The sequence below is a fragment of the Episyrphus balteatus genome, chromosome 3, assembly GCF_945859705.1.
Source record: "Episyrphus balteatus chromosome 3, idEpiBalt1.1, whole genome shotgun sequence".
NCBI classification, from domain to species: domain Eukaryota; kingdom Metazoa; phylum Arthropoda; class Insecta; order Diptera; family Syrphidae; genus Episyrphus; species Episyrphus balteatus.
The window spans coordinates 126098632-126125407 of NC_079136.1; the positions used below are offsets into that span (position 1 = coordinate 126098632).

Below are 26776 nucleotides of genomic sequence, written 5' to 3' on the forward strand. Positions count from 1 at the left end.
TATATTTTTCTTCCATTTTAAATCGATTTTATATAAAATGACAAACTTACCATCAATTCAATATCAGTTTGATTCAATCAATCCGAACAGTATCATTTCAAACGCATTCAGTATGAAATTCTTCATTGCATTCTTCTTGGTTGCTGCCAGCATTGCTCAGTGTCTTTCGGCTTCAGTTCAAGGACAACTATTAGATAACCAACAACAACAAGGACTCAATGAGAATTTGGAAGCTTTGAGAGTTAGGAAAGCAGCTTATGGTGCACCAGCACCAGCTCCATCATACGCTGCCCCAGCTCCATCATACTCAGCACCACCATGCCCAAATAATTACTTGTTCAGCTGCGGACCACATGTATCACCTGTTCCATGCTCATCAGCCCCTTCCGGAGGTTACCAAGGATCTTATTCTGAGAATATCCCACAATATCTTGCTCCACAATACATGGCTCCAAGACAATACGCATATCCTCAATACGCTTTTCCAGTTATCACCGAAGTTTAAACATACTTATGAGATTTGAAGATGTTAACCAACTTTAATAGATTTATTTAATCAATAAAAATATAATGCATTTTTGTACTGAATTTAAATATTTGTTCTTTTCCTTTATTGGCTTTTTTGGTTTAGCAATTTTTGTGTTAGAATTTGTTTTAGATTGGTGCTGGTTATTTTCTCTACTTCTTCGAAATAACATACTTTTGAAATCTCTGTGATTAAACTATGGTTCCGTGAAGCCAAAAAAAAAAAAAAGTTTTTAAAAAAATCTCTTTTATGTACCGAAAAATTGAAGAATCGTAAAAACCTTCACAAAATTTAACCTATCAAATCGGATAGTTTGCACTGATTTTTTCACCGAAAGATAATTTTTATTTAGCCAAACAATTTTTTAGCGAACTTAATAGGTTTAGATCAAAAAATAATAGGTATTTTTTGATTTACACTAGCCCAAAAAATTAAGGGAACAAAAAAAATCGTGATTTTTTTAGTGATCTCAGTAAAAAATGATCGCATCATGACAAAATAAAAAGCATGTGAAGAAAGCTCTATTCTTCTAGTTTCAGAATTAAATGTTTAAATTTTTTCTTTCTAACGGTAAAATAGCTAAATTGTTGGAACTGTTCAAAAACCAAAATTTTCCAATTTTTTTTCGTTTTTACTGTTCCCCTAAAAAAGTGGGAAAATTTTTTCTGATAAAATGATTATTATTTTTAGAAAGGCTATTTATTTCGCTTTAAGATTCATTTTGTTTCAAACTTCTATGATTTTTTTTTAAACTGCAATATAAGTCGTCAAACCAAAAACCATACTTTTGACTTTGACTATCAATATCTCAACAACGGATCACTGTACAGAACATTCAAGGACACATTTAAAAACTTCATTCAATTCTCTACAAAGGAATTAAGTTTACTTTGTTAAATAAAATGTTTTCTTATTTTTGAGATTAATTTAGAAAAGCTATCAAAATAGGCATTTTTACGGTTTTTTTAGAAAATTTACCGCTATTTTATTTCTATGGGTGATAAGATTAAACTGAGGCTTAATTATTGAAGCTTCATATACCTGTAATTAGTATGCAAAGTTTCAGACTTATTCATTAAGCAGTTTTTCTGTTGTGAGGGTTTGAACTTAAATAAATGAAATAAAACACCATATTTCTGCAGGTCTAAATGACTTACTTCTTGTAACTTTTTTATGAGCAAAATCAAATTCTTTCGAGTTTATTTGATAATTTTATTGAAAAATATCGTTTAAATTTAAGATAAACCAAGGAAAAATTAAAAGTTTAAAAAAAAATTAAATTTTGAAAAAAAGCTTTTTATACCATTTTTGGTTACTTTTTCTAATTTTGAAAATTTTTTGTTTTTCCTTGGCTTATCTAAAACTTAAACGATATTTATCAATAAAATGTTCAAATAAACTCAAAAGAATTTGATTCATGTCATGCCCAAGTATTTATAAAACAACTTTTCTTTAGTGCAAAATTTGTTTTTATAATTTATGCGCACTGCGCATGATTAAGAGATTAGGATCAAGTCGTATGCATTTTGAGTTAAATTTAAGTATTACCTATAAGAAAATAAAATCTTAGCTGGAGTCTCAAGATCAAGAACTGAATACAAGGCTCTAATGTGCACATTAAATATTATTTCCCTTATTGCCTGTTTTAACTAGACTCCAAATGAGATAATTTCAGAAATTATCTCATTTCGATATAAACACGAATTGACATTCGAAATAAGATAATTTATTTTTCAGGTTTTTTTTTTATGTGAAAAATCTTTTTTTTTTTAAGAGGTAATACCACAATTATTATTCCTAGTCGATTTAGTAGAAAAATGGTCTCGAATTTTATTGCGTTGAAAAATATTTGCATTAAAAAAAAATATTTATCGCAAATAAAAAAAATTGGCATTAAAAACAAAATGTTATTGCAACTGAAAAATATTTGTATTTCAAATAAAAATATTTAGCATTTAAAAAAAAAAGTTATTGCAAATACAAAATTTTCTGCATTCAGAAAAAAAATCAGTGCAAAATGTGTGTATTAAATATTTTTTTTTTTAATTTTCGTCGAATTTTTTACAATTTTGGAGATTTGACCATACATGGGTTATTTCAACTATAATATATTGAACCTAGTGTATGGTCAAATAGCCGAAATTGTAAGAAATGCGACGAATATTTAAAAAAATATTTAATTCAAATAAAATTAGACAAATCATTGGGAGAAAATTGGCTGATAACTGCCGTCAATTTTTTGTCTTCCAATTAAAAAAGCTTGGAAAAAATATTATTTTTGTAAGCCAGTACCTAAAATGTTTTCATATTATTTTTATGTAATAGCTTGTTTTCACTACAGCCCAAATGAGATAGTTTCGCAAATAAGGTCAGTTCAAATAACTAAATAAATTTTTACTTGCTCAATAGGGCAAGTATTGGTTTCGTGTCGAAAAAAAAATTGAGGTTTTAATCAAAACCAACATTACGATGATGGAGAACTCCGAAAAACCATTTTTTTTTGCTTAAATTGCATAAAATAAATGATACCAAACGATTCTCTAGGTAATTTAAGGAAAAACTATATGTGGAAGTAATAGACGATCTTCCATCGTTTAAGCGATAAATGGAATTTTCTAACAAACTGAAAAAATTGAACACAACGGCAACACTTAAAATATTAAAAAACACATTTTAAAAAAGGCAGAAGCTCATTTCTATCTATAAAATTTAAATCCACAAAATTTAAACTCAGAATTTTGAAAAAAAAAAAAATTAAAAATTACTCCAGTTTTATTGGATTTTTCGATAAAAACTGAAGTTTTGCATTGAAATAATTGATTTAATCAAAGACTTTGGCAAATAAGAACTTTAAACTTTTGCTATTTAACTTTCGACAATAAGGGCTATTGAATGAAGTAAAAATAACTTTATATTTAAATGTTGAACTTAAAAAAAAAAATTAGTTAATTTTTTTTTTTTTTTAAGATTCTATTAAAAAAAGTGAAAATGAAATATGTACTTTTCAATTTTTTTTCATAAATTGTAATACATATTGACATTTCTTTCATAATTTCAAATCATATGGCGTTTTCGATTGGCAGTCCGGAAGCGTCCGGAATCATTCTGAAAAAATTTTATTCACACAAAACTGTCAGTTTTGTACGAATAAAACGCTTTCAGAATGATTCCGGACGCTTCCGGACTGCCAATCGAAAACGCCAATAATAAATGTGGCCTAAAAAATTGAAAAATTAATGCATTTTATGTTACGAAAAAGTTTTAAAAAGGACATGTTAAAATTTTTACAATAATTTTGTTTTTTCAAAAATCTGAGTTTAATTACCATTTTTTCAAAAACCCTTCACTCAGTTTACTTAATTTTAATTTTATAAATATGAATAAGCTTCTAGCTTTTTAAAAATGTATATTTAAATATTGTAGGTTTTTGCCGTTGTGTTCAAATATATTTTTTTTTTGTTTGAAGTCATTTTTTTTGTGATAAAATTGCATTTATCGCCTAAACGATATGGAAGATTGTCCTTCACTCCCATATAGTTGTTTTCCTTCAATTGCCTAAAATTTATTTTTGTTCACAAAAATCTTCAATTAAATTTAAAAAATCAAAACGGCAACAGCGGCAAATCTTAATCTATAGACTTTAAAGTATTTTTAATTACCGACGACGTTTGAAAAAAAAAGATCATCAAAACCAGAGCTGTTCGGCCGGGTTCCCTAATATTGCCATTTTTTGAGCTTTGAAAAAAATTTCATTAAACAAATTTTTTGGTATGACAGCATCTATCTGATGGAACTCCTTTCTGCAATGCATTGGAGCTGAGGCCAATTGAACTTTTTATTTTCACTGCAAGGTTCTTAGTTTCAAGTTACATGCTAAGAAAAAAAAAAACAAAATTCTTTTTAAAAATTGAGATTTTTCTCATATCATCTACCTTTCTATAGATAACTGAAACATTCCTAATTTAAAGACAGTTTTTTTAATTTTTCATTTTTCCATTTAATGAGTTCGTTTGCTTTTTTAACTTTCTTCTATTGAGTTTAATATAGGTACCTAATTACAAAACAAACAAAATAAAAATCCAAGTTCAACATGCGTTTCAAAAAAAAAAAACCATGTTTACACAATAATTTGACCTAAATCACTCGATTCAATTTTGGTATAAAAAAATAGTCTCCCAAAAACCAATAAACTTTACTCAATCTAAAGAGTCATCGATTTCATTTTTTGAACTCTTTACTACTTTATGTAGACATCAGCGCAATAGAATAAAAAAAAATTATAACCCATTCACCTCAATCAACAAAAACACAAAACAAAAAGCTAAATGGTAACAACCTTTGGTCATAACTTCTTTAGCTACTGTTTTATGTTACTTTTTTTTGCTGACCTTCTGAAGACTATGCAGTTTGGTGTTTTTGTATAAAATGGATATGCAAGGCCAGTTAGGACATCAGTACATTTTGTTCTCTCTATTACAGACAGCACAGACTTAATTACCCGAAACAATAATGAAATCGGTAGCTTTGATCGCATTGATGAGCTTTACTGTAGCTATGGCTGCTACTAGGACAAGCGACAACACTGGCATGATGATGGAAGATACTCATACTGGTCACAAAGAAGAAACCCACCAATATAGATCGTATGGAGCTCCAGCCCCATCATACGGACCAGCACCATCATATGGCCCAGCACCTGCTCCAGCTTATGCTCCTGCTCCAAAACCAAGCTATGCTCCATCATATGCCCCAGCACCAGCTCCATCATATGCCCCAGCACCTGCACCATCATATGGACCAGCACCAGCTCCATCATATGGCCCAGCACCAGCTCCAGCATATAAACCAGCTCCAGCATACAAACCCGCCCCAGCTCCAGCATACAAGCCAGCTCCAGCTTACAAACCAGCACCATCATACGCTCCAGCCCCCGCTCCATCATATGCACCAGCCCCAGCACCATCATACGCACCTGCTCCAGCTCCATCATACGCACCTGCCCCAGCACCATCATACGCACCAGCTCCAGCACCATCATACTCCGCCCCACCATGCCCCAAGAGCTACTTGTTCAGCTGTGCCCCACAAGTGCAACACGTCCCTTGTGCCCCTGCTGGCGGATATGGTCATGGTGGATATTAATTTAAATAATATGGTAAAATGCACACTCATCGATCTTAGAACCATTTCATGTTTCATTGTTTTGTATTTCATATTTTTTTTTTATAAATAAATAGAATATAGTTGAAAAATTACATTTTTTTGTATATGTTTTTTTCTTGGTTATTGGTTTCTTCCCTTGTCCTCATTCATTATGAAGTAATTTGCTGAATTGCTGACAAAATTTTTATATATTGTTTTGTGTTGTAATATGATGGTTTGTTCTTAACTTTCTGTGCCATCAAGCTTCAATAAAAAGAGCTTGATATCTCTCTTGGAAATTAGTAGAAGTTCATCTATCTGACAGATCAAAATGAATGCAGTAGTTGTTGTAACACTTGTTGCATGTTGTTGCATTTCAATTGTAATAGCATCTGAAATGCATTCAGCAAGCAGTGATTTTATTTCGCCACCTTGTGGATGTGATGCAATGGAAACATCAAAAAGAATGGAACGTAACACACCACCGTTTGATGAATTTTCTGGCCAAGCTTGTGGTTGCAAGTCAAATGATCCTCTCAAACGATCACGTCGCTTTGTTATCTTCCAAGCTCAGCCGGGACTTTTGGACGAGGTACTTGGATCAAGTCATCATATTGTAGCAGCAAAACGAAAGATACCTAAAGTAGTTTACAAGCCAGCTCCAAAGATTGTACATAACAAGCATAAAGGTTTTCAACATACTTCATACTATGTGGGTTCGGAACATGAGCAGCCAATAGTTTCAGCGAGTAGAAATTATTATCCTCAAAATAAACCTCAACCAAGTTATCAGCAGCAGCAACAGTACGGTAGTCCGGTACCTTGTCCGAAGATGTTCTTAGTCAGCTGTTCGCCAAGTGTTGTATCAGCTCCTTGTCAGCAATCAGCAGCTTATTGAGTTGCTAGATTTAGGATATGTTTTGAGTGTACATAATAATATCATTAAGTTTTTTAATACAAAATAAAATTAAATGTTAAGTTTGTTGCAAAAAAAAAATTAGTTTTCTTCAAATCCGTCGAAAGAGACATGAAAAGAAAGGTCTCTTCAAGATCTTTTCGTGCAAACCAAAAAGTTTCTTTGAGGTCTAGTTGCAGAGTTATTGTCAATCAAAATATTTGTTACCTTAAAAAAATGCAAAAAATACGAATTTAAAAAAAAATTAAAATAAATTTTAAAAAACAATCAAATCCATCCTTTTAAAGCCTTTCCATAAATACAAACCAAAAGTTCGTTTGAGGTCTGGTTGCAGAGTTAGATAGATCGAAAAATATATTTTTTTTGCACTATTGTGAAAAATACGAATTCCAAAAAAAAAAATAATTTTCAAAACAAATATAAACTAAACGTTCCTTTGAGGTCTACAAAGTTGCAGAGTTATTGTCGATCAAAATATTTGATTCCTTGTAAAAGTAAGTATAATAATTATTTTTTGAAATCACTAATTTTTCATGAAAAAAAAAACAACAAAAAAAAATTAAATTATTTTTTTTCGCACAACTTTTTGTCAATGTTTTCACTTGACAAAATACGGCAAATTTTATAATATGTGAAAGCTTATTTTATTAGATGAAAATATTTACCACAATCATGTCCGTACGACATCTATAAAAAGAGGTGGCATTTTTTGAATGCAATCAGTTTTCATAAAAAAAAAAAAAAATTTTTTTCTTCCATCAACCTTTTGCTAATTTTTTTTCGATATTTGTATGGGAGCTAAAATTTCGCTTGATCTGCGTACCAGGCTTGAGTTGTGAGTATGAAAATTTTATTACTTATCTATGTATCATTGAAAAATTGAAAAATATATTAATAAAAAATCAAAATGGTTGAAAACGGCCAAAAAATAAAATGCACGACTGGGGTCGCACGTACTTGCTCTTATGCTTAAAGTAACTCTAATGTTAAAGCTTTTTATTCAAGAAAATTAGGAAAAATTTGATATTTTCAAGAAATTTCATAGGTAGTGTACAAAAATAAAATCTGTTTTTATAATTAATTAAACACCGTTTTAAATGATGTTTAAAAAATAAACCAAGTATGCCATTTTATTACTTGTATAAAAAGGTATTTTTAGAAAAAAAAAATTTTTCAAAAATCGTAGGAGCCGTTTTCTTAAAAAATAATTTTTTATATATAAAAAATTTCTAATATTTTTCAAAAAAATAGTGTGTTTTTTTTCAACTTTTTTCCCAAATTTTGAGTTGATTATTTCGAGAACAATTAATTGCAATAATTTGATTTAAAAATTAGAATCAAATGTACAATTCTGGCTTTTGAAAAAGGTATCATTCATAACTGTAAGTGTTGCCTATTGCCTTTGTTTTTAAATAATTTTTTTTTGTATTTAACGTGATATTTTAGAAAATTGCCCCTCCCGCCTAAACCGGGGAGAGATGGACCCCCTCTCCCATAGTAAAAAATTATTGTATTAAACTCCTCTACAAAATACCGTTATCAATTCTTGTCGCCTAAGTTATCGTACTCTCCCCAAGATTTTTATTCCAAATTGTCCCGATTAGAAATACAAAAATATGAATAACTTTTGAAAAGGAGCAGCTAGGATTTCAATTCCAACGGATTTTGGACGTATAATCATCAACGAATATAACCCAACTTGCAGTTTTTGTTGACATTTTTGTGATACCTATCGATTCTTCCTGCCCACCGTGAGTACCTATATCGCAAGTAAAAATTGAGGCAGTAAAAACTGTTTTTCTCGTTATTTACTCAAATATTATTTTTTTTTTTTATTATTTAATTTTTGCACACGCATGCACATCAGTATGCCTATAAGACCTGTAAGTTTTTTTTAAAAATTATTAAAAAAACAAAAAATAGTTGTTTTTCGAAAAGTTATATTTTGAAATTTAGAGCCTAAGAAAAAAATCGTTATTAGATTTAAGATACATAGATACCTACATTATTTAATTTTTTTTTTAATTTTCAATCAAAAAATGAAACTGGTTTAAAAAAAATTCTACCACTTTTTCGAAGGTTTACCTCATGCTTTTGTTTTAAAAAAACCGTTTGAAATTTGTATGAATTTTTTCAACACCATTCTTGTAACGAATTCATCTATCGATAAAAAGAAATTCAACCCTCAACAAATAACCGTTTAGAAAACATTTTTTTTTAACCATCTCATTTCACCCCTATTTTCCCTATTCAATGGTAGAATTTTTAAAAATCCTTTCTTTGTGTTTAAGATTAGGGTATAACCTTTCATAAAAAAGCTATAGTAGATTTTTTTTTATCTCTAATAGTTTAATTTTAATATTGAATAGCAATCTATGCTAACGGTGGAACGGGAGAAAATGGGTACCGCTTTTTTCGTGGATGTAGCCTGATGGTCATCGATTTATGAGACGTTGTTAACACGTCAAAAATGAATTTCCTTCAAATTCAAATTCGAATGAGATATCAAAAGAAAGATAAGAAAATCATGCTACAAATCTTATCTGTTAAAACTATTTTCCAACCTCGACGCGATAGATAACTTCAAAACAGCATTTTGAACAATATGCTTCAATGTGTCTTATTTCCTCCATGACAAAGAGTCATAATATGGATTTCAAGCCACCAACAAAGAAGAGATTTGTTTTCTTTTCCTTTTTTCCAAAACGGAAGTCCAAAGGGTGTGATCTCTGGATAATGCATTTGCATGAAAACTCCTATCATCATAAAATATGTCTTCAATTTGAACAAAAAAAAATAAATAAATAAACATTCAAAGTAGGTACTCAGATTGCCTACGACCGACAACGACGGCCATCATATCAGCAGCAGCGGCGAAATATCAGCAGACAGATACTCTTCCATATGCAGAACTTCGATAAATTTTCAAAACCGTCTCCTATCTCAATACCATAATCCAAAGCTAAAAATAGTTGAGATACCAAATGATAGTTGTTGTAAAAATAAAATAACAAAACCAGATGTTGGACACACCACGCTGTGAAAAAAATAATAATATGAAACTTGCAATCAGCAGCAATTTTTTTTTGTTGCATGCAATAAAATAACCAAGATAATTTCTTTTCATTATGAATGATTTTTTTTTTTTTATTAATAAGACTTTTTTTTGGCACATAGCAAATAAAATTTTTATTTAACACCTTAATAGTAGTATGGTCTAAGAAGTTCTTGTGGGATTCCGTAGTGTGGACCGCTGGGAAGAGCATAAGTTGGTACTGGAACTGAGTAGGCTCCTGCATAACCGCCTCCTGATGGAGCACATGGAACTGGAGCCACATTAGGTTGGCAACTGAAGAGATAGTTCTTTGGGCAAGGTGGAGCTGAGTAAGATGCTGGTGCACCACCTCCATAAGCGGACTTCTTCAATCTAGCCAACTCAGCTGGAGCAGCAGCTGGGTTGATGTTGGATTCTTCAGAAATTGTATGCATGATATTTTGAGCTTGTGGTGCAGGTCCAACTGAAGCAGCAGTAGCAACGGCGACCAAAAGTGTAAATACAATAAACGATTGCATGTTGGATGAGTTTGATTTGTTAAACTATTTGAAGATAACTGATACTTTCTTAACCGAGTTTTGTCTATTTTATACTAGTTTTTTAACAAAGGGTCTTTCTATGGCATGATTTGGTGTAGTTTTTTCGTCTTTTCTTTTAAAATGCTGACAAAATGGAAATGTGGTAGCCTAAATTAATTGTTCACGCAATGCAATTTTTTTTTTTTATTTGCTTTTGTTATTGAGTAAACTCATTTAATAATAATTTTTTAACTTTGAAATGGGAACACAAAACATGCATAAGAATTTTGTTAAAAATGCAATGGAATTTTTGTTAAATTGATGGTTGCACAACAAAGAATGAGGTTTGATGAAGGCAATTTAAATACATACCTAGTTTTTTTTTTTTCTTTACAATATTTTTAAAAAGATTGATTTTGTTCAATTGTGTATTATTTTTATATATTGAAAATTGAACTGATAAAACAACAGAACTTTAAATTTCAAAATATATACATGGCGGAAGAAGTTTGTTTTGCAAACAACTCATATTTAAGTCATTTTGGTTTTCAAAAATGCTTTAACCATTAATTAGAATGAATGTAAATATTTCAAAACTAAACGGTAATAATTTATCAAAACTAAAGGACCCCGCACATTTTTTATGGGAAGTGGCCCTCGTTGAAATTGTCTGAAATTTTAGTATTTTGTTCTCTTGAAGCTCTTGATCAAAAGTCGACATGGGCAGAAAGTAAAAAAATGGACAATTTTTAAGATAACGGGTTTTTTCCGATGACTCTCAAACTATTTTTAAGGGATAGTAACTCTCTATATTGTGTTTTGCGTCATTTTTTAGTGGAATTCATAGGAAATTTTTTTTTTGATCTGGGAGTGCGACTATATTATTTATATGTTTTTTGGGTCGCTGAAACCAGATTCAATGTCTATTTTGTCCTATCACTTCAGGATTTCGAGATAATCTCAAAAAAGGTGTTCGTTACTTTTTTGCGGTTATCTCAAAAACTCGAAGTGATAGAATTAAATAGACTTCGAATCCGGGTTCAGTGACCCAAAAACATATAATTAATATAGTCGCACTCCCAGATCAAAAAAAAAATTTTTTTGAGGCTGTGACACTTTTTGAGGTTATCTTGAAAACCTGACCTGATGAGGCAAAATGGAATTCAGATTTGGATTCAACCACCCTAAAACCTATGAATTCCACTAAAAAATGACGGAAAACACAATATCGAGAGTTACTACCTATCCTTTATAAATGGTTTGAGACAGTCATCGGAAAAAAACCCGTTATCTTAAAAACTGTCAATTTTTCGACTTTCTGCCCATACCGACTTTTGATCAAGAGCTTCAAGAGAACAACATGCTAAAATTTCAGACAATTTCACAGAGGGCCACTTCCCATACAAAATGTGCGGGGTCTTTTATCGTCAAATTTTAAAGTTTTGGTGACTTTAAGTCCAAATGAATTTCCAGTTTGATGCTCTTGTACCCTTTTCAGGATCTAGAAATGTAGGTCGAATAAAATGAATGAATTGAATGTGAATTCTTATTTTGTTGACGTATTTAAAAAAGATTAGTGGAACCGCCAATTTATCCCGAACGAGTGTCAAACACATTGTTGGGGAGGTTATAAGGAAAATTAAGCTTTTTATCAGACTTTCAACGTAACTTCTCAGTTTTTTGTTTTTTTTTTTTTTATTAAATGCAAAACTTAACTTATTTAAAAAAAATCTATTATTTCTCTAAACAAAAAGATGACAGTATGACAGAGTTTAGATTTTTTAATATGTTGATTGGCTATTGTGTCTTTAAAAAAAAATTTCAACCTCAAAGGAGCAATTGTCGGTCCACTATTTTCAATAAAATTTTGTATATTAAAAGTGCATTTGTAAAAAAAAAATGGCAACATTTTTAGAGAAAACAATAGCAGATTTTTTGAAAAATCTAAGAAAAAAGAAATGATAACTATAAAATCGTTACGTTTAAAGATCTCGAACTGAACTTTATGAAAACATCTCATCTCATTCTTAGCTTATTCGTACAATTAAAAGTTCTAAAATAGTAAAAAAAAAACTTGCTTTTCTTAAAAAAGGCTCTAACGCTCTTATTTAAAATTTTTGTGCATTATGTCGCAAAAACTGTCGTACTTTTGAAATAAGAAAAATCATTTTTGAACATTTATAAAGGGTCCCTGTCTTGAATTCTCACTTTCTTATAAACGACTCAACCGATAAAAAAAAAATGTACAGAACCGTTTGTGTAATATTAAAAATATACTTTTAATTTTTTTAATTTCAAAACTTTTTTTTGTAAATTTTGTTTATTAAAAAATTTTTGTTTTTGGAAAATTGATTCTTTAAAAAAAGAAATTAATTTAATTAAATAAAATTTTTTTGATTTAAACTAAGATTTTAATATTCGATTAAACTGAACCAGTGCAGTCTTTTGCAAAAAAGTCAAAAATTAACCGTTCTATGAGATGTAGGTACCGTTAATAATGATTTTCAAAAAAAAAAACTTTTTTCATTGAAAGATAGACCATAACTGTCATAAAAGCCGTTTTCGAAAAAATTATAATATATGTACATTAGGGCTTTCGTTATTTTTGAATCAAGTTCCTAAGTGGAAAAACTGTTTCTAAATAATAAAAAAAAAATCCCCTAATTATTTCAGATTCTTATTTTGACGCTAGATGGCGCCCCAAGAGGGTTAAAGTTTTTTCTTAATTGAAAAAGGTAAATGTTGGCTCATACGGCCATTTTTTTAATTATGGCCTTAAGGTAAATTTTTTTGATGAGGATCTTGTCTACATTAAACATCGTTTTCAAAAAGGTATAAACCATTTTTCTAGGACAAGGGGTTTAGTCAGGACATACATGTCGTTTTTGGGTTTTATTTTATTTTTCATGCTACTCATATGCTTGTTTAAATAAAACATGCTTGCTTTAATAAACCCAAAAAAGACATGTATGCCCTAACTAAACCCTTTGTCTTAGAAAAATGGTTTATACCTTTTTGAAAACGGTGTTTAATGTAGACAAGATCCTCATCAAAACCTTTACCTTAAGGCCATAATTAAAAAAATGGCCGTATAAGCCAACATTTACCTTTTTCAATTAAGAAAAAACTTTAACCCTCTTGGGGCGCCATCTAGCGTCAAAATAAGAATCTGAAAAAATTAGGGGATTTTTTTTTTAATTATTTAGAAACAGTTTTTCCACTTAGGAACTTGGTTTTCGAAAAAAACCTAAATAACGAACGCCCTAATGTACATAGGTACTTCGAAAATGTTATATGGAAGTAAACGGTTCTAAGCGAGAAATTAAAAAAAAAAAAATTTTCCATGAATCATCACAAAAAATTATTAACTAAGGCTTTTTATAAGAGCATGTTTCTACATCAATCATGTGCTAACATAAAAAAAGATTTTTCATCTATTTGAATGTTTAATTTCAAATTTAATGAACTGGTCCAAATTTATAGTTGACCTTGTTATGGTCAGCTCGCATACAATATTTTAGCAAGCACATAACAATGAAATTATGACATAGTTTTGTGTTATTTTCATTCGTTTCCTGTTTAATCAATCTTATCAACATTTATAATTTAGAAATATTTTTCAAAAATTTGAAAAAAAAAAAAATCTATTTTCTAATATCATGCATAAGTAGATACAAATTATCTGTGAAATATATTAATACCAACAACAAATAATAAACACACACCTAATTTTCATTCATTTTGAGATTTATTTTTAATTTATTTTGGTATTTTTCTTTAATATCCCACAAGAAGTCTATTTTTAATAACACAAAAAATCTATATCGTGGTGGATTTTATTTTTTTTTCATGTACAAGTATAGCAACAACAAAGCATGCCATTCAACCTCGAAATATTAACAAACAAAAAACAACAACAACAAAAATAAAACACAAATTAATAAATAAATGTACGATTGAGTGCACCGGGTGGATACTTATGCCACATATAAATAAATATACACTCTTGTTCAATAGAATGGGTAGGTATAATCTAAAAGACATCCATTAACTCAGTTGAACAAAAATGGGAAAAAGTACTAGAAAGTAAATTAAATCCTAAATCTAATAATAGCCGAGTAACTTTAGAGGTGGTAGATTACTTATGAGTAGAAATCTAGTACAACAACTACACTACTATAGTGAAGTACTCATAAGTATTTACTTTGCTACTTTTTAGCCCTTTTCATTGATGTCTAATGCCGACTTTTCACGAGTCGATTTTAGCCGCACGATATGTCACACGGCTTAAGTCGACTAGGATGTTTCTATGGGCACTGTCACTTAAGGCCCCAACCCATAGAATCCGTTGCGTCCGTTCCGTCAATCCATCCGTTGAAGTTGAAGGATGGGACAGAAAGGGGTGACCCATAGAATACGTCGTATGACGGATTGCTTTTTGACAGCTCACTTAAAATTCCAAGGTGTGTTCGATATTTTATCGCTGAATGTGCACTAAGGAAGTTCTGATGCAAGAAATTTTTAACTATTATTGTTGTTCTTTTTTTTTTAATAAAATAAAATGCACGACTAGATTTCTTCTAGGTACTTGCTCTTCAGTTAAAAACAATTTTTTATAACAAATTATGAGTTGTAGGTATGACTTTGACATAGTAAAATTGAACTCTACAACAGAATTTGAGTATTTAATTGATATAATTTATTAGATATATCATTAAACGTTACTTCTATTACATTTTCTTCACAAATATACAATTAAAGTTCACAATTCATAAAATCTGAGAAGAAAAGAACTCAGTTCTTAGTTCTGAAATTCCCCGGCGTGCACTCAGAAAAGTCAGAAACAGAAAATTGAACAGATCTATTGTTGACAAGCAATGTCAAAGCATACGACGGACGAAAAAGTAGAAAGTTGGGCAACTTCTTCCGTCGAATCCGTCCGTCTCCGTCCGATCCGTCGCTTATGGGTCGCTTCCCATAAGAACGTGTGTATTTTATCGAGCTGTCAGTTGAAAACTTCGACGGAACGGACGCAACGGATTCTATGGGTTGGGCCCTTTAAGTCACCTGCGACTTACGTTCACACGAGTCGAAAAGCTTAGCCGCACGGCAAAAATCGACTCGTGAAAAGTCGGCATAAGAAGTATAACTAGTACTTAAGAGCTTTAGTAGTTCTATTAAATGTAGTAGATCATCTGCTCCTGAATAGTTTCTCACTTCCAAAGGAATATTGGTTCCCCCAAAATTAATTCTATGTTTGGCGAATTTTCAAAAATAATCTAGTATCTTCATTTTAGCAGATTGAATTGCGAAATTACGAAATTTTTTGTTAACAATTTTGTTTACGGACGGAAGGGGATTAGTAGTTCTCGTTGCAAATGTTCTAGATCATCTTCTCCTTACTAGTTTCTCACTTCTAAAGGGATATGGCTATTGATTGAGCCGATTCTATGTGGAAAAAAAAGTGCGGCGAATTAAAAAAAAACAAAATCTAGTACTATCTTCATTTTAACTGATTGAATTGCCTACTGCAGAAGGAAATTTTTATTTACGATTTTGTTCTCGGGCAGAAGAGCATGAGTACCTAAATCTTCTAGTAAATGTACTAGATCATCTACTCATTAGTAATTTAACACCTCCAAAGAAACATTGCTATTTATTACAAACTTGTTCCTAATCCATTGAATCTGAGTGTACAAAAAATATGTATACCTCAAAATCTACCTCCCACATGAATATAGGTACAAATATACTTGAAGGAAGAACTACAAAAAAAATATACAAATATTAATATCGCATCAAGTATGCCAGCCAGCCAAGTCAGCCAAGCCAGGCAAACATTTTAGCAAGATCTTTTTTTTCGCCAAATTATACGACCACCACATCAGCTCTACAAGGTGGAGAAATATATTGCACTAGCACACTAACTGATTCCTCTTTATAGCTGGCTATAATAATGGCCCTGGCACTAATATTCTATTTATGCAGCTTTATCAAAAGTCCATGAACTGGCACAATACCAACGCTATATAAAAAAAAATTATTTATTCTGTTGAATCCTGAAGTTAGTATGCACCATGCGTACCATCAACTCACGCAAAGTGAAAGTAAAATGAAAAATTAAAGTACAAGTGATGTTTATTTTTTTTTTTTTTCAGTTTTATTTTTGTATTTATTTTTATTTTCTATTTTAAGAATACGGTATAAAAAAATTATAAAAAAAAAATCAGCTATCAACTTCTCAGATAATAATAAATAACTCTTTACAAAGGCATATTACAAGTCGCGTCTGTGACCATGTGAGTATGGCAATCTGCGCGTTGACTGTCTAGTATGGAGATGAGGGAGTCGATTGGTGATCCGATGTGTATGATGAAAATAATTCCGGGCACGATCGCATGTTCTGGTCGTTTTCGTATGAGGGTGCGCTGCATGGTGGATACACGTACGTCAGAGATGTTGAATAAGTTCGTTTGTAATATGGCGCGGCGGAACCGCAATTGGAAGGACTCGAATCGCAATATGACTGCGTTGGGGGTGAAGGTTGTGAGTAGGCTGATGGTGCTGGTGGGGAGTATGATGGAGGTGGTGGGGAGTATGATGGAGTTGGTGGTGAATATGATGGTACGGGATGTCCGTATGATGAACTTGGCGGAGAGTATGATGGACCTGGTGGTGAATATGATGGAGTTGGTGGTGAATATGATGGAGTTGGTGGTGAATATGATTGAACTGAATGTCCGTATGATGGAGAGTATGATGGAGCTGCTGGAGAGTATGATGATGACGGTTGACCATATGATGAAGCTGGTGGAGAGTATGATGGAGCTGGTAGTGAGTATGATGGTGCTATTTGAGCGTATGAATTAGCTTGTGGAGAATATGAGTATGATGGAGCTGGTGGAGAGTATGATGAGGATGGTGGAGAGTAAGATGAACCGGCTGGTGAGTATGATTGAGGTGCTGATGAGTAGGATGGCGGTGGTGGTGAATATGATTGAGCTGGTGGCGAATATGATATAGCTTGAGGTGAGTATGAAGGAGCGGCTGGTGAATAAGAAGGAGCTGCTGGCGAATACGCTGGAGCCGATGATGAATATGTTGGTGAGTTGGATGATTTTGCTGGTTGTATTAGAATTATTGCATATGAACCAGGTGGCGGCGAAGATGATGATGCTGGAGTTGAATATGATGATGAAGCTGGTTTAGAGTAAGATGATGGAGGTGGAGAGTATGATGATGATGGTGGAGAGTATGCTGAAATTGGTGTTAGATATGCTTGGATAGCGGGTGTATTGGATGGAACTGATGGTGAATAGAATGCAGCTGGTGGTGAATATGATGAAGCAGGTGGTGAATACGAAGGAGCTTGTGGTGAATATGAAGGAGCTTGTGGAGAGTTTGGTGTTATTGCATAAAGAGTAATTGCAGCTGGTGGTTGAGAAGCTGGTGTTGATGGGGTTTCATATGAGCTCGATGATTCAGCTGGTGGACTCTTGGGTGAGGATTCTCCTCCATATGATGGCTTTTCTTCATATGATGACTTTTCTTCATATGACGACTTTTCCCCATATGACGATTCCCCCTCGTATGATGACTTTCCGCTGTCAGATTTCTTTTTGTAAGAAGATTCAGAACCAGAATCTGAATAATTCGGTGGATAAATATAAACTGGCACAATAGGTTGTATTATTTGTGTAATCCCTCCTGAACCTGATTCTTTCGATTCACCTTTATAACTACTATAACTGTCATATTCATTATTTTTTTGTTCTTCAATCACATCACTTGTATACGAACTATCATCACTTTCTTCTATAACTTCTGCTGCTGGAGTCTCATAATCACCTGTAGCATCATTTGTTTCCACTTCCGGCTCAACAATTGGCACAACTTCATCTACATAAGCCTCCTTAGGAGGATACACATTAGATTGACTATTGGCTCCAGAATAACCACCACGAAATGGCTTATTATTCATATAACCATGCAAATGGGTCATAATTCGATGAGGATGTGGCAATGGTAAATACAAATGACCATAATTACCATTTATAGGAATATCCGGTGCTGAATATTGATCATCATAGCCGTAACTGCTGTCATAATTTTGACCATTATTATTGTTATTTCCGTAGTTTGAATTTGATGTGGGGACATTTGAATCATATCCACCACTCGATCCACCACCACCATAATTGTTAGAATTTTGATAATTATTTGCACTACATGGAGTTCCATCGCCATCACCTGCCGAACCACCCGAATAACCGGCATCTTTTTGACAGCACGAAACACAATCCTCTCGAAACCATTTACCCCATTTTTTAAAAAGTTTCTTTAGCAAAAATCGTGGTGGTCGAATAAGTTCTCGGCCCGATCCGAAATCTGTATTGCATGTGTCGACGCAAAAGTAATCTTCAAATCCTGGCTGATCAGCTTGTTGCCAGTTTTGGGATAAGGACACTTGGCATAAACTACCCAACAACAATACAATTAAATTGACACTTTTCATTTTGTTCGTTTTCGTTTTTTTTTTTTTTTGCGAACAAGGAAATATACTTAAGATACAAATTTACACCCTGTCCGCATCCAATTTCGTTGGATTACACTTAACTACTATTTGCCATAATTGTTAATAGCATTTAATGGTTTAATTTTTTTGTCAATTCAGGAGGGTATAGTATTCAACTCTCATAGCAAAAAAATAAAGTCAACTCAGATTACAAAGAACATTTAATTGACCTCTTTTATTCTTTATATTGACCGCTTTCCAATTTATTATGACACATGAGTGTTAACATGAGCATTTTTATTCTCCTTTATTTTCTTTATTTTTCTTTTACGAAATCAACAGTTTAATTAGGACGATAGCCTTTCCTATAATTACTCAGCAAAAATTACATTTTTATGAATTTTAATTGCAATAATTTTTTTTTAGGTAGATGTTATACCTATTTATGAAGGTATCTACCTTTGGTAATATCAATGTTTGACAGGAAAGACTATCGGCACCATAATGTCTATATTATAACCAAAAACGATACAACATATAATAATATGATGGGTAAGCTATACACAATGACAAAGACGTGTTTTGAATCCAAAATAATTGATAGCAACAATTATTTATGAGCAGGTAATTTACCTTTCGGTTATCTTGTTTCCTTTCGTGTGATGTTTGAGACGGAAATTTAAAAATGGGAAATGATTCATGATTTTGGGAAGTATTGAATCTCTGTGGGATAGGTAGGTATATCGAAACCGGAAGTTCAATTCGTATTTATAAAAAAAAGTTTTTAAATAGTTACTTTAATAAATTGGTTAAATTCCATGTGAATTGCTAAAAACGCTTTTGGCTGCCTTAATAATTAGGTTTATTTTGATGTCAAGGCAAGTTTTGACATTTCTCTGTCTATATTCACTTCACATATCAACCCTAAATGTGCCCATGATTATGAAAGTGGACAAAGTCACTTTTTGCATTGTTTAAAGAAAAACTTACATAACAATTTTCTTATAACGATTTAATTATATTGCTTTTATGAAATCACTAGAGGAGCAATAAAGAAGTTTATTTACTGCAATTTCGCTTTCAAATGAACTTTACATCTGAAATAATAATTATTTTAAGGCTAGATTTGAGGCCTTTTTTAGGAGTGACTTAGTCCACTTTCATAATTAAGGTCACAAATAAGAAATCAAATCTTACCAAAATTTAAATGGAATTGATATTTCGAAACGAAATTGAACCTTTGAATTCTGATTTAGTTACTATTAATGTATAACTACAATATCGCCACTTTTTTGCAAAAAGTGGGAAATTTACAAAAGTAAAAAACTTTTCTTTCTAGTGCGATTTTTTTTTTGTTTGTGTCACAAAGTTAAGTTTCGAAAAAAAATTTCATCAAAAGATTGACTTCGTTTTAAAACTAACACTTGAATTGTTTCACTTACCACTTTTCTCGCATTCTCTATCATCGTATTGTCAAGTTTGATTGATACCTCATCATTTTTTTAATGTATAACATGGTATATTTTTAACTATTGAAATATACTAGCCCTTGAAAAATTTTATTTTCTGAAATTTTAATAAAGTAGTGTTAAGCCAAAATAAATCACATTTTTTATTTATTTCTTGTTGAAAAAGGACGGGATTCTAAAAAAAATCGTTTTTTTTCTGACTGCAAATAACTTATCATTAAAATAATAACAATCAGCTCTATCGTGAGTTTCAACCGGAATAGTTTTGTTCACCCGGAATTTCAAAAGCTATCATAAGTTTCACCCGAAGGGAATTTACATTTTTCGCTAAACTAGTTTCTTCTTCGGCATCAAAACTTTTAAGTGAGATAAAAGCTGTCGAACACCTCGCAAATTACCTGAAAAAAAAAAGTTGAAAATAAAAGAAGATGTCCGAACGTGAACAACTTTTCGCCCGGAACTCACAATATAGGAAAAGTGAAATTGAATTTTTCCGGGTGGAATCTTGTTCACATGAAACTCACTGAATAACTTCTTTGAATAAAATTGACACATTTTTGTTTAATATTTCCAATCTTTGACCCGATTGCGGATAGTTTCAATAAGTACTTAAAATGATACTCATTTTCTCTGAGACGGATACCTCAATTTGATGTTCGATATTAAGAGATGTGAACTTATTATGTTCAATTTTTGGTTTTATCTCCAAGCCCAAAACACATAATGTTGCCGACTCTTGGCGTACATTTGACCATAAACAAAAACGGCTTAAATTAGGTTTATAGATAAAAATTTGTACGTTGATTTTTTTTTTTTTTAATTTCTTTAAGTTTTCTTTCATAAAAACTTCAGGTATGAAAAAAAGGGTACATATAATAGTCCGGTCAATTTAGACATCGATTTTGAAATCTATTTTTTGATGCAAAATGTAAAAAAGTATTTTATGAAAAATTTTAAACACCTGTGGTATAAAATAAATCTATAGAAACCTAAGTGGCCAACTTTCTTTAAAATATTCCCCTTAAACGAGAATATTTTTAAGAAAGTTGGCCACTTAGGTTTCTATAGATTTATTTTATACCACAGGTGTTTAAAATTTTTCATAAAATACTTTTTTACATTTTGCATCAAAAAACAGATTTCAAAATTTTTTTTACAAAAATGTGCAATAGCTTTGCAGTTTTTAAAGCGTTTATGTACTCATACAATTATTGTAGAAAATTATAAAAAAAAGAAATAAATAAAATTCATTCATTCGTGGTTGTAGTGAACGAAAACATAAGATGATAAAATTTTAAATACACTGAACGAAAAAAAGCCAATATTTTATGAACTGGTTGCGATAGAACTTTTTTCTATCTGTTTTTAGAACAGTCATAAGTGTAGCTATCAGCCGTTTTAGGGTTGTCCATTCTCTATCGGACACCCTGTATATATTCAGACCTATTCTAAACAAAAATTCTCAAGGAAATGGTTTCGGGAGAAGGGCCCCTATCGGAAAAATGGTGAAAATTTCCGTTTTTTTTTGCATTCCCTATATTCTTAACCATTGAAGAACGAAATCCAAGCTAAAAAATAATGAAATTTTAGGAACTTTTCAGTTGGAGATTTTTTTCAGAATAGGCCTGATTATGACGATTTCGACTCAACTTCAACTTTTTAAATCGTTATACCTAAGAAACATTGGGTCTTAGGAAAAAAAGTGTCATGACACTTTTTATATATAATAATCTGGTCTACAATTCTTGCATTGAAAAATTTTTGATAAGACTTACCGTTTTGCTGAAAATCGTGAAAAACCAGTTTTTGTGACCTTTGACCCCCCGTACATTTTTTTCCAGACCTCGGATCGATGAGGACTTTTTAGATTTAATTTATGATGGTGTTTCCAACAATCCTACCAATTTTCAGCTTGCTGGGAATTAATGTAACCTCACCCCCTTATTTTAGTCTAATTTGACCGGACTATAAGTTGGGTTTTTTTTTTTACGACCGGTCTTAACTGTACCCAAAAAAAACTCTGGGCTTAACCTAAAAACTTGTTGTTCTATCAGTTTCCTTCTTATACAATTTAAATGCAATAAACACCTTGTTTGGACTTTTTGACATACCTATTATTTTTTGTAAACCGTATCAAAAAGTGATCTTACAACAAAAATGTAGGTATCCTTAAATCCTTTAAAAAATGGCTATACAGTGAAACTTCTATAAGTCGAACTATCAAAATGGAAGACGAAAAATTCGAGTTAGATAAATTTCGATTTAAAGAAATGAAAACAAAAACTATTGTATGTATACGCAAAGTGCTCAAAAACAATTTCGACTTATAGAGACTTCGACTTAAGGAAGTTCGAGTTATGGAAGTTTGACTGTATTACAGTTTTTTTTTAGTTTAGCCTGGTACGCTGCTCGCGCTAAATTTTAACTCCCATACAAATTATCGAAAAATTTTAGCTGAGCTAAAATGGATCCCATACAAATTATCGATATTTTGTATCTCGGCTAAAATTTAGCTCGAACAGCGTACCAGGCTTTTGTCTAAAAATTTTTAAATATCGGATTTTTGTCATAAAAAAATGATAAATGTCATTTCGCAGAGAATCACAAAATCCGGGGTCGAACTACGGCATACGTTCGTTAACGTTTTGACTATTGCTCTCTCTATTTAATCAGAAGAAAATGATAGAGACATAAAGCGTCTATACGTAAACGAACGTATGCTGTAGTTTCACTCCTGTACTATCTGTACAATCTCAAAAATTGTGATATTTTTTGGCAAACAAACATTTTAATCGCTCCGTAACATTTGGATTTCCGATTTATTAAAATTATTGAATTAGGCAATTTTAAGCATCTTTGAATTTAAAGCATTTATCTAAAAATCCAAAAAATATATGTAGGGTAGGTATTTCTAATTTCATTTCACCCCCCCCCCCTTAAAGGACATGAATGAAAATATACTTGAAGTCTGATAAACTTAACTCACTTTAAAATTTAAAAATTTATTTAAAAAAAATCAAAAATCTCATACAAAAAAATTTGTATGCGTTTGGAAATTTTTCAAAACGGCTATGTTTTGCTCCAACATTTTTTTTATAAATTCAACAAGAACCTTTCTACTTAAATCCTTTCATAATGCCTACCAATTGAAAAATACAAAATATTTGAATGAAATAAAAAAATGAAGCCATTAAATTTTTGAACCTTTTATTGAGATTATTTTTTTTTTCTGTTGTATAAAAAAATATATATGTAAAAAAATATAAAATACTTAAAATCTCTTAGTTTGTCCTGGTGGAGAATTGTTGTAAGTTAGTTCCAGTTGGTGGTTTTTCATTAGTTTGCATTGTTGACCCTACTGCAGCATCGTTAGCTCCTTTATTCGATGGATCATCTTTATTAAGTTGAGCTGCAATTCTAGCCATTTTCATCATAGCATTGAAAGCCTCTTTGGTATGTGGAGCTTCATTTGGGTTTTTTGGATTTGTTCCAACTGCAACAATTTGAGTTTCTTGAATTGGTTTTTCAACTGCAGCTACTGCTGCTGGTCCACCCACAACTTCTTCCTGGGATGAATTCTTATCAACTTGATGTTTTTTCTCTTCCGATGTATTATCTCCAGATGATGCTGATGGTTTCCTTAAATTATCTGACTTTTTTAATGTGGTAGTAGTTTGGCCAGTTTCAACTTCTGAGTCGGGTTTTTTATCACTACTTTCTTGAGATTCCTGAGAATCATCTTCTGCAGATTTATGATTTGAATCAGAGTTGCCACTACCACCTTCGGAACGTGCACTCGGGTGATCTTGTAGAGGATTTACCTTGGCAGGAGCACCCAATGATTGACCATAGTTAGGTAAACTATAACCAGCTGACAAAGAATAGCATGGAACTGACATAATCACTGGTTGATAACTGTACATGTAGTTTTGTGGACACGGAGGTGCTGGGTACACAGTTGATGATGGTGCAGGTGCGTAAGATGGTGCAGCTGGTGGTGCATAAGATGGAACTGCAACTGGAACATACGATGAAGGTGGAACAGAAGCATAAGCTGGTGCTGCTGGTGGGTATGCCGGGTTTGGGTATGATGGAGCTGCTGGAGCATAGTGTGGCGCATTAGATGGGGCAACTGGAGCTGGTGAAGAATATGTCTGATGAAGATATGGTGATTGTAGTGTTGGTGCTTCCTGATCACTTCCCGATAAATCAAACCTTAAAGGACCTTCTAAACCAGTGTAAAGTTGCGACTCAGGATTCATCATTCTCGGAGTTTCCTGGCGTTGTTGGTATTCCATTGGAGCACCATAAGATCGATAGCCAAACCCATCAGATTGTAATTGTTGAGGTTGAGATTCCCATGATGGCTGCATCAGTTCCTGAGGCATCATTCTATAGTTGTGTGATTGTGGTGGTGCATAGGCCGCCGAGTGTTGTTCAGGTTTTCCATAGTCCTGGCTTGGCTTCGAGTAATGGCTTGATGATGGCTGTTTTTGTTGACCATACTGTGAGTTATCCGCATGTTCATAGGCAGTTTGTTTAGCTGGATATGAGCTTGGCTTAGAGTATAAAACTTTTGTTTCTGGTGGAGCACTGTATGAATGTCCATCGTGTCCATGACCGTATGATGGTTTGGAATGGCTTTCTTCATTGTACGATGATGGTTTGGAGTCGTGAGAACTGCCATGATCATAAGAACTTGGTTTGGAGTATTCTGAAGGCTCATAGGAGCTGCTTGGTTTTGAATAACCACCTCCTGACGAAGTATGACCTTCATATGAATTTGGTTTGGAATATCCACCAGTTGATGGCTGTCTGTGATCATATGATGATGGAATTTCATGACTGTAGGTTTGTGGTTTCGATGAGTAGGTTGCAGGAGCAGATGGTTTTTCATAAGTTACTTTATGAACTGGATGAGGAATTGAGTAATCATCGTGGCTGTCCTGATGATCGGCATAAGATGGCTTCACTGATCCATATGAAGAGTGAGACGGTTTGGAAGGAACTTCATAATGAGAGTATGAATCAGAATGATGAGAATCATATGATGGATGTTTATCGTAAATTGGTTTGGATGGTGCTGAATATTCTTTTGCTGAATCATAACCTCCTGATGATGGTTTACTGTTGTACTTTGAGTGTTCAGGATGATATTCTGATGTCTTCGATGGAGCATGGTACTCATTATCCGACGAATGGTATGAATCACTTTCGCCACCATTTGAATAACTCGAAGGTTTTGATGGTTTGTAACTATTAGTTGGTTTTGCTGAATATGATGATGATGACGAATCACTACTGCCTTTAGAATATTTTGGACTATCTGTTCCTTTGCACATAAAATACGGTTCCTCATACGGACTGCTTGGCTTAATCTCAACACAAATTGTAGTCAAAGTTCTTTTATCTCGTTTCAATTCAGCTGATTGTTCTCCATATTCAGCAACTGATGCCAATTCTCCAAAATCTCCAAATGGTAATCCGTGAGATTGAATTGAAAAATTGGCCAAAATAACTAAAACACCAATAACTTTAAACTTCATGGTTCTAATACTGCTTTCAAACTATATCCGAATATTTGATTTGGTCCTCTTTTTATATGAAAAAATTATCTAATGCAAAGAAAATAAATAGAAAAGAAAAAATATCGAAATTGGTAGGTATAGCAAATCAAATTTCTAATTTTGAATTATTTCAGAAGAATTCTTCGAAATCTTGAAATTCTTTATTTTGTTTGTTAAGAAACAAAAAGAATTACAAATATTTTGATTTTATTCACCTGAGAAATTAGCTGAATGATGAGAAAGATATCACAAAAATTTAAACCAACGACTTGGAACTTCTTTACAAAACAAATCCAAGTTGGGGAATAAAATGTATGTCCCAATTTTGAGGTGTTCTGAGCTGACCCCGTCTTAACTTTGTATTGCATATTGGCAATTGGCTAATGAAAATTTTCATGAATGAGCGCAAATTGAATTGAAAAAATAAAAATGATATCCGATCAGATTTCGTGTTACCTATTGTTTGAAATAATTTTTTTCATTTTATTTTATTTTATTTTGATATTAATTTTTTATTATGAAAATGAAAAGATTTGCACTTTTTTTGTATCCGATGGGTCAATATACCTGCATTTGGTGGATGAATAAAATTGGTTAATTTTTATGTTTGTTGTTGGGAAACGTGTAGATCATAATGACTAGTTTATATAAGAAAATCTGCTGAATAAACAATGTTTCTATTTTATGGATGTACTTTTTGGGAAATACATGTGTAGGGAAGTTTTATTGTCTTATGATAATATTTTTTTTCAGGAAAGAAACACTTCCGGAGGAAATAAACGCTTTGGATGTTTAGACCATAAGTGGGGAATTTAATTGTGTATGTGAACAATTAAATGGATTGAAGTTCTGCCACAGTAAACGCAAAAACTAACATCTTAATATTTAAGATGAAGAGTATGGCAACATTTATATCGCAATCATAAAAAACCATTTTGAAGATTTTTTCTAAAAAAATGTTCATGAACCTGATGCAAATGAAATGATCTGTTCATATGCATTCAGCACTGAAATTAGTAAAAAAAAAATATATATACGATGCAGAGTTGTCCAGAATCACAGGTTTTA

At 32.0% G+C, this 26776-nt stretch overlaps 5 protein-coding genes across 5 annotated transcripts; 2 read left to right on the top strand and 3 right to left on the bottom strand.

Annotated features, from left to right (window-relative positions):
• On the top strand, positions 1-594 carry LOC129916845 (vitelline membrane protein Vm26Aa-like). The gene has a single exon (XM_055997036.1). It carries the CDS (start codon positions 38-40, stop codon positions 503-505), a length of 468 nt encoding a protein of 155 aa, XP_055853011.1. The 5' UTR covers positions 1-37; the 3' UTR covers positions 506-594.
• A 4371-nt stretch (positions 595-4965) lies between these two features.
• On the top strand, positions 4966-5781 carry LOC129916844 (uncharacterized). Its single transcript, XM_055997035.1, has one exon. It carries the CDS (start codon positions 5036-5038, stop codon positions 5666-5668), a length of 633 nt encoding a protein of 210 aa, XP_055853010.1. The 5' UTR covers positions 4966-5035; the 3' UTR covers positions 5669-5781.
• Positions 5782-9700: 3919 nt separating this feature from the next.
• LOC129916847 (vitelline membrane protein Vm26Aa-like) lies at positions 9701-10217 on the bottom strand. Its single transcript, XM_055997038.1, has one exon. The coding sequence runs from the start codon at positions 10155-10157 to the stop codon at positions 9786-9788; it is 372 nt and encodes a 123-aa protein (XP_055853013.1). The 5' UTR covers positions 10158-10217; the 3' UTR covers positions 9701-9785.
• Positions 10218-16314: 6097 nt separating this feature from the next.
• On the bottom strand, positions 16315-18797 carry LOC129916829 (uncharacterized). The gene has a single exon (XM_055997012.1). It carries the CDS (start codon positions 18670-18672, stop codon positions 16486-16488), a length of 2187 nt encoding a protein of 728 aa, XP_055852987.1. The 5' UTR covers positions 18673-18797; the 3' UTR covers positions 16315-16485.
• Positions 18798-23422: 4625 nt separating this feature from the next.
• Positions 23423-26096, bottom strand: LOC129915226 (adhesive plaque matrix protein-like). The gene is made up of 2 exons (XM_055994706.1): positions 25924-26096; positions 23423-25756 (listed from the first exon to the last, which is right to left on the bottom strand). The coding sequence occupies exon 2, from the start codon at positions 25685-25687 to the stop codon at positions 23423-23425; it is 2265 nt and encodes a 754-aa protein (XP_055850681.1). The 5' UTR covers positions 25688-25756; positions 25924-26096.
• Between the last annotated feature and the right edge of the window lie 680 nt (positions 26097-26776).